Source organism: Phalangium opilio, unplaced genomic scaffold, assembly GCF_054372755.1.
Source record: "Phalangium opilio isolate 3A_F unplaced genomic scaffold, DU_Popi_V2 ptg000209l_1, whole genome shotgun sequence".
Lineage (NCBI taxonomy): Eukaryota > Metazoa > Arthropoda > Arachnida > Opiliones > Phalangiidae > Phalangium > Phalangium opilio.
This window is the reverse complement of record NW_028324217.1, coordinates 6,127,293-6,135,374: the sequence shown is the minus strand read 5'-3', so window position 1 is coordinate 6,135,374 and position 8,082 is coordinate 6,127,293. Positions and strand designations below refer to the sequence as shown.

Genomic DNA, 8,082 nt, shown 5'->3' with positions numbered 1-8,082 from the left:
TTTTTTCAACGTTTTTGACAATATTAGTGCATCCACTGGTTCAAATCTCTTGAATTTTTAATGAGACGTGTATTGAAAGGTTTGATATTATCCTGTAAAATTTAAAGTCTTCAGCTATAATAGTTTTTTTTATAAAAAATAAAAATCATCACATAGTAGAGAAATTGAAGGATTTATTTCTCTAAGTACTATGTGATGATTTTTATTTTTTATAAAAAAACTATTATAGCTGAAGACTTGAAATTTTACAGGATAATATCACACCTTTCAATACACGTCTCATTAAAAATTCAAGAGATTTGAACCAGTAGATGCACTAATATTGTCAAAAATGTTGATAAAACTGGTCCCCTCCCATAGACGCCCATGTTAAAACCAGACGGGTTTGAATTTTAGACCGAACCTATGTTATTCTCATTCTTAGGGTCGATTGAAGGGGCTTCTAGAGCGCGTGCAGCCAGCGTGTGATCAAGTGGGCTATGGTATAACAAACAATATATTATAAACTCGCTAAAAGCTTATTTAAAAAATGAAAAACAAATTAAAGATGAAACTTCTAATGATTTTAATGACTAATAACAATAATATACAATTCAATCACTGGATTTTTTTAGCTAATTCTTGGACTATTTCAGTTGCGGAAGGTTTAATTGAAACAAAAGTCGATCGTTCCTGGTGAGGAAAATTTGCAATATTCAATTCTGTAGGTTTGTGTGTAAATGGTGTCCAAACGCCTTGAATACTGGGGTTTTCCGTATGCCAATATTTACGATAACGGATATTAGGTATTCCTGATTGGCAACGCATCAACTCGACCCATTTTTGAATTTCTTCTTTTGTGAAGTTATTAACAATGAGACTTTCCCGATGGCCATTTAAATATTCAGCTACAATAGTGGCATTACGGTTTCTACGGGGTAGAAGGTAAACTACTACGCTGTTATTAGTTTTAGCAAAATCTACTAAATCATCTTCGATAAATTCTCGAACTGCTTTACTTCCTCCGCTGTGTTTACAGAACTTGAACGTAAGCCTTTGTAATTGATTGATGTATCGCCCGGCGCCGTTTTGTAAGACACTTCTGAGGAAACCGCTAGGAATCGTACTGTTTGTCGCCATTAAAAATTTTTATTTTGTATTTATCAATAAGCAAAATTATTAAGAATTAATTAGATTTAATATCGTTTAAGGCTAGAATTTAGAAAAGATTGCACGGCATCAATCAGTGCGTAGCCATCTTGATTTTTTTTCGACCAATGATGATGGATGGCTGCATATAGCGCTTTCTTTACGAACCTTGGGATGGCTGATTGCCATCTATATTTTCCATGGAGTAGTTTCACTAGAGTGACAATGTTTTTATCCTTGGAAGAGTCTGATATGGTAGCTACGCCTTCTGTAATAATACTCCATGGTGGAAAATAACTGGTTGGCAAAATTTTTATAACGGCATCAGAGTAGGGCCAGACATAACTATAATGTAAAAGCAGACGGCGTTCAGATTTGCTACACGAACAAACCATTATTATACTTTTTACGACTCTCAAACCTTAAACGTCCGGTTTTCCGGTATCTAAAAAACTTTGGACCCAACGCACCATCGAACTAAAAATATTTTTGCCGCCTTGATTTCAGCGAGACTAGCCGCGCTGTTGTTCTTTCCGGTTTCCGGCTTAAGCCTACATTTTAGTTTTACTTTTGTTTCTTTGTCTGTTTGTCATCAATCTCGAAGTTAATTTTGCATCAAATTTTGCATGGCAATTAACCGTTTAAGCATTATATGGTAATGATACATCTAAGATAACTATATAAAATAATTGTTTATTCAATTTATAAAGTGTTATAATTTTTTTAGCAACAAGTTTCTACCAGTTTTGCGGCCTGAACATAGAGCCTTTGTTAACCCAAAATTGGGCGCCAACTTAGGACCAAAGACAAAGAACTTGACGTTTTGACCAAAGATTTTGCAACTGGTTTTCCAAGCACGCGCGTCTTTAGTTAATCAATTGCGAAGTTCCTGAAGAACTTGTAAAAATTGAACAGTTCAAAGTACAAGGAAGTGTGTTTTGGTCTGTTAAAGACATTATTGAACTAAATTACCATACTCAACCATATGTGGATTCACATCAGCTAGAGCATTAATATTGTAAGTAAATTTATTTATTTCCACTTTTTAGAATTGCATAAACTTACGTGGGGTTTTAATTAAAAATATCATTACCTAACAATAATAATAATAATAAGTGTGGCATGAAAAATGCATTCTATATTTGTTGATTAGTAAGTTGTTAGTTTTGGTGATAAGATTTTCGCAGACATAGATGGGGCTTAAGGATTAACTTACTGTTGATAAAATCAATTGCAATCAAAGCAATAGAGTAGTGGCGGTAGAGAGAGGTGTAGACTTTGTATCCCTCCCTCTGAGCACGCTCTTGTAGGCGCCTAAGAGTTTGATGACACAGAAAGGTAGGTTGTTTGCATAGGTAGTACTGCCATTACTCTATCAGGGTTCATTCAAACCTGAAAAACTGGAAAACCCAGGGAAATATGTGGGAAAAAACTCGGGGGAATCCAAAGGTTTCTTCATCATCGACAAGTTACTTGGTTTAGTTGCACTTATCTAGCCAAGACTGAACATCAAGGATAATACAACCATGAAAGTTGATATTTTCTTTCAATGGATGAATAGAAGTTATAATCCTCTAATGTCACTTGCAACTTTGGCAGTGCATGACATGACTTTCCCAAATGTCATTATGGGGAATCTATTCCGATTTAGGGGAGCATACTCAAAGCATAACCGGGTTTGCCTTAGTACCTGGAGGTCATGGAAAGTTTGGGATTTTGAAAATACGTGTGAAATGTTGGATAAAAGTTGGGGAATTTGAAAATTGTCCTAAAAGTTGGGGAATTTTGTCTTTCACTAATTTTCTTTTAGTGGTTCTAGCATGCTTATTATTTCATCGTACTAGGCCTAGTCGTTCTTAAATTAATTGTTCTAACTGTTCTACAAACAAATGAAACTGTTCCACGAACAAATGAAACTCTTCAACAAACAAATGAAACTGTTCCAAAAACAAATGAAACTGTTCCACGAACAAATAAAAACTGTTCCACGAACAAATAAAAACTGTTCCACGAACAAATAAAAACTGTTCCACGAACAAATAAAAACTGTTCCACGAACAAATAAAACCTGTTCACGAACAGATAAAACCTGTTCCACGAACAAATAAAACCTGTTCCACGAACAAATAAAACCTGTTCCACGAACAAATAAAACCTGTTCCACGAACAAATAAAACCTGTTCCACGAACAAATAAAAACTGTTCCACGAACAAATAAAAACTGTTCCACGAACAAATAAAAACTGTTCCACGAACAAATAAAACTGTTCAGCAAACAAATAAAACTGTTCCACGAACAAATAAAAACTGTTCTACGAACAAATAAAAACTGTTCCACGAACAAATAAAAACTGTTCCACGAACAAATAAAAACTGTTCCACGAACAAATAAAAACTGTTCCACGAACAAATAAAACCTGTTCCACGAACAAATAAAACCTGTTCCATGAACAAATAAAAACTGTTCCACGAACAAATAAAACTGTTCAGCGAACAAATAAAAACTGTTCCACGAACAAATAAAAACTGTTCCACGAACAAATAAAAACTGTTCCACGAACAAATAAAAACTGTTCCACGAACAAATAAAAACTGTTCCACGAACAAATAAAACCTGTTCACGAACAGATAAAACCTGTTCCACGAACAGATAAAACCTGTTCCACGAACAAATAAAACCTGTTCCACGAACAAATAAAACCTGTTCCACGAACAAATAAAACCTGTTCCACGAACAAATAAAAACTGTTCCACGAACAAATAAAAACTGTTCCACGAACAAATAAAACTGTTCAGCAAACAAATAAAACTGTTCCACGAACAAATAAAAACTGTTCTACGAACAAATAAAAACTGTTCCACGAACAAATAAAAACTGTTCCACGAACAAATAAAAACTGTTCCACGAACAAATAAAAACTGTTCCACGAACAAATAAAAACTGTTCCACGAACAAATAAAACCTGTTCCACGAACAAATAAAACCTGTTCCATGAACAAATAAAAACTGTTCCACGAACAAATAAAACTGTTCAGCAAACAAATAAAACTGTTCCACGAACAAATAAAAACTGTTCTACGAACAAATAAAAACTGTTCTACGAACAAATAAAACCTGTTCCACGAACAAATGAAAACCTGTTCCACGAACAAATAAAACTGTTCAGCAAACAAATAAAACTGTTCCACGAACAAATAAAAACTGTTCTACGAACAAATAAAACCTGTTCCACGAACAAATAAAAACTGTTCCACGAACAAATAAAAACTGTTCCACGAACAAATAAAACCTGTTCCACGAACAAATAAAACCTGTTCCACGAACAAATAAAACCTGTTCCACGAACAAATAAAAACTGTTCCACGAACAAATAAAACTGTTCAGCAAACAAATAAAACTGTTCCACGAACAAATAAAAACTGTTCTACGAACAAATAAAAACTGTTCTACAAACAAACAACTAAAACTGGAAAATCTATGAGGAAAAATTGCTTGCCAAGGGAAAAACGTTGAAGCTCTAGCTGGAAAGTGGGGGAATTTGGAATAGGGCATGACACTTCCTGCTTTCATATTTGAGGGATTGTTTTGTCCAGTCCCCATCAACTAGTTTTAGCTCTTCTACATTATGACATTGGTAGCTTTAAAGGTCATACCAGAATGGAATAATAGAAGAAGGATGACACTATGTATGCTCTTAATACTTTAGTTACGTAACATGATTCTACCTAGGAGTCATGGCGCCTTCTTGTTTGCTCTTGTGCTCATCAAACTTCAGATGGGCATCGCACCATGCTAGGGTGAATTAACTATAACTGTTTAGTATTTACTAAATCCTCAGCAATCAATTAACCAACAAACCTTGATTGACTGTCTTGACGTGCTGTAACAAAAATTAATCCGTAAGCGCATGCATACGCCTTGACAAATAGTTAAGCAGCGCTAATAGATTTAGTATTGATGAGGGAACTCTTTACCTGGCGTATGTGATTCGGTTTAGCAATTAACCTTGCTATAATAAATGTTAATTCTGATGTTGGTTAGGAAGAATCATGATACAATTACCCCACCCGCTTTGTGGTGTTACACTTCTCTCGAGCAGGAGTATTTTATACTCAATTTTATCAACTCAATATTTTCCATTATCAAAACTGGAAATTACAAAACTTGTAGGCCTATAGAGAAACTGTAATGTCTTATATTTGTCCAAGTTACACAGTACCGTTAAATACACAAGTATATATCGTGAGACTCTTTAATTTACAACTTCCTAAAGGAAAGGACTTGTAGGATAGAATTATAGTTTTGTTCGAAATAACATATAAAATAGTAGGTCTATTTCAAATGGTACTTTTTGTCTATTTTCAATATTAAATAAGATAACGGGCAATTAAGTTTACTTACTGGATTCTACGCGTTAGGCAGCGCTGGATAGAAGACATTATTTTGGGTAAAAAATTCTATTGGAAGACAGTTGGTGGTAGCAGGGATAGATTAATTTTAGAAGTAGGAATGGAGAACAGAGTAATCTGAGCGCGCGTAAAAGTCCCGGATCCCCTTCCACCGGACGGAGGGGTATGAAAGAAGAGGCGTATCATAGCGACAGAGGCAAAAAGGAATTGCGTATTTTTCGGCGTCCCCTTCAGCAACGTCATCAAAACGTAGTTTAAGTGAGCCAATAAGATAATTTAAACTTTTCGTTACGTGTTGGAGGGAGGGGGCTCTATACTGGGGCTACGTTCAGTAACTGGAAATCTGAAAAAGCCGTTACCGCTACCGATGTGTTTTTTTCCGAACGCTACGTCAGAGTGACGTCAGACGTCACTGAACGTTTTATTTTCTCTCTCTGTTGCGTTTGATGATACTTTCCATGATGCCGTCTGCTAGAGATTTTGGATTGAGGAGAAAACTGTTATTTTTGTTATTAAATGAACTATCTAACGATGATAAATCGGAAATAACCTTAATTCCAGTTCATTTGAAAAGATCTATTAAAGAAAAATGTGTTATCGTTTCGCTAGTGGCTTTGGACTGGATTTCTCGCCATGTTGAACTTCAATTAATGACGTCATAAATCCGATTCGCATCGAAAAAACCTGCTCTTCCAGCCGCTGCGATCGGTGTCACATCGATGCGTAGCGTGACGTAGAAACCGGAAGTGCGAAAAACCGTACAGTAAAAAAATCGGTCTCCGATGCGCGCAGCGCTGCGTACGCTAGCAGTTACTGAACGTAGCCTCAGTGGGCTATGAGTCGGACTGAAGTAAATACTAACCCATTCTCCATTCCTACTAATGAAATTAAAATACGTAATTCCTTTTTACCTCTCTGACGCTATGACCCGCCTTTTCTTTCATACCTCTCCCCAAGACTTTGATGCGCGCCCACATTACTCTGTTCTCCATTCCTACCTCTAAAATTAATTCTATCCCTGGTATTAATAAGCCTTTGACAGCGCCTCACCGGGCGTCGGCGTCGCTTTACCCAGAATCTATGATCTACTTCAATCACTTCAAAATTACAAGCTCCAGTTTGTAACCAGAATTTACAAACTTATCATGGAACATATCTTATGACAAAATTACTGTAAAATTAAAACTAATTCGACTTTAAATTTCGACCCTTAAAAGACCGAACTCGCTCTGTTCCAATTTGAAATATGTAGGTCTATGATTTTTATACGATCTATGGAATAAAACATTCTATAATAGACCTTTCCTTTAAAGATATGTCCCTATAAAAAATAATGATAAAAAGCTCTCAGTTAAGATTAAGTGTATAAGGTGGGGGCGGGAAGGGGGGGGAGGAGAAGAAATAGGAAATTCTAAAAGAGGAATTCAGTTATGTTTTCCTAAGAAGAACTGTACTGGAGGAGAATGGGACTTGGGAACTTCCCCTAAGTTAATATTTCCGTTACGAAAGATAGCTAGCTACCTTATAGGACGAAGTGCGTGACTAGGTTCAATCGATTACCCAGGGTCATTTAGGAATAAAAGAGAGACTGGGACGATTTAGACACTAGTTAGACATAGTTATATGGACTGAAATGGTTTAGGATCACCTCTCTTTTTATGTGCTGGAAGCGTATTTTATGTTTATATCAGCCCCCCTCCCAGAGGTTCCTATATAATCCTTTAATTTTGAAATTTGCGCGAATTTTAAGCAACCCATCGTTAAACCAGGAGTACGTTCAGTAACCCTCTTTGGTTCGCTTAGAAATGCGCAGAGGCAGAATTTTAGTGTCGGAATGTTTTCGGCCAATGAATAAATGTCACCTTTGAGTTTGTATTTCTGATCACTAGATGGCGCTTGCTTCATTTTCAATCTGCCCCTTAACGGCCAGCTTGTTTATTTTATATTTAGGTCTATTCCATTAATTGCTACGGAAAAGGCCAACATCTTAGGCTATTATTGCCTTTATGCTTAGAAGCTTCGTCTAACGGGATTTACGAGAGGTTTTCTGTGGGCGCTGCCATAACCTGTCGGCGGCCTTTAGTTAGTGGCTGACATTGCCTGTCGTCGAACGCGCTCTCTAGCCTTGGCAGAACGACTCTCCGAAAAGGGGGCGGTAACCTCGTAAGTCCCGTAGAGGCATTGCGAATTGGTTAAACATCCGCGTGTAGTGAAATGGGGCTTCATCTGGTGTTATTTCTTGGCGCTTGGGAAGGCTGCCCCTTTTTGTGCTGGTTTCTCTTCAAATAGTTCATGGAATATTTTCTAGGCCTGCCAAATATTTATAAAAATCGGTTGCTGTTTGGTACAGACTTATTTTGCAAGGAAGGTTTCTTTACATTTCTGGCCGCCATTTTTCAAAAATGGCAGTGAAATGGAAAAAAAACTCGCTTGCTTAGTGTGTACTTATTAATGAGTAACGTTCCTGCAAGACTGGTTTCAGCTTCCTTTCTGAAGAGGTTATATCTAGGCGTTGATTATCAGTCAGTTAGGACTTTGTGTTTT

At 36.5% G+C, this 8,082-nt stretch overlaps 2 protein-coding genes across 2 annotated transcripts in view; one reads left to right on the top strand and one right to left on the bottom strand.

Annotated features, from left to right (window-relative positions):
- Positions 1-541: 541 nt before the first annotated feature.
- On the bottom strand, positions 542-1,259 carry mRpL43 (mitochondrial ribosomal protein L43). Its single transcript, XM_089855207.1, has one exon. The coding sequence runs from the start codon at positions 1,117-1,119 to the stop codon at positions 598-600; it is 522 nt and encodes a 173-aa protein (XP_089711333.1). The 5' UTR covers positions 1,120-1,259; the 3' UTR covers positions 542-597.
- A 214-nt stretch (positions 1,260-1,473) lies between these two features.
- LOC149618684 (uncharacterized) overlaps positions 1,474-8,082 on the top strand; it is a 49,115-nt gene continuing 42,506 nt past the window's right edge. The window contains exons 1-2 of the mRNA XM_089855756.1: positions 1,474-1,783; positions 1,856-2,146. The gene's annotated coding sequence lies outside the window, so the exon portion shown is untranslated. The remainder of the gene's footprint in view (positions 1,784-1,855; positions 2,147-8,082) is intronic.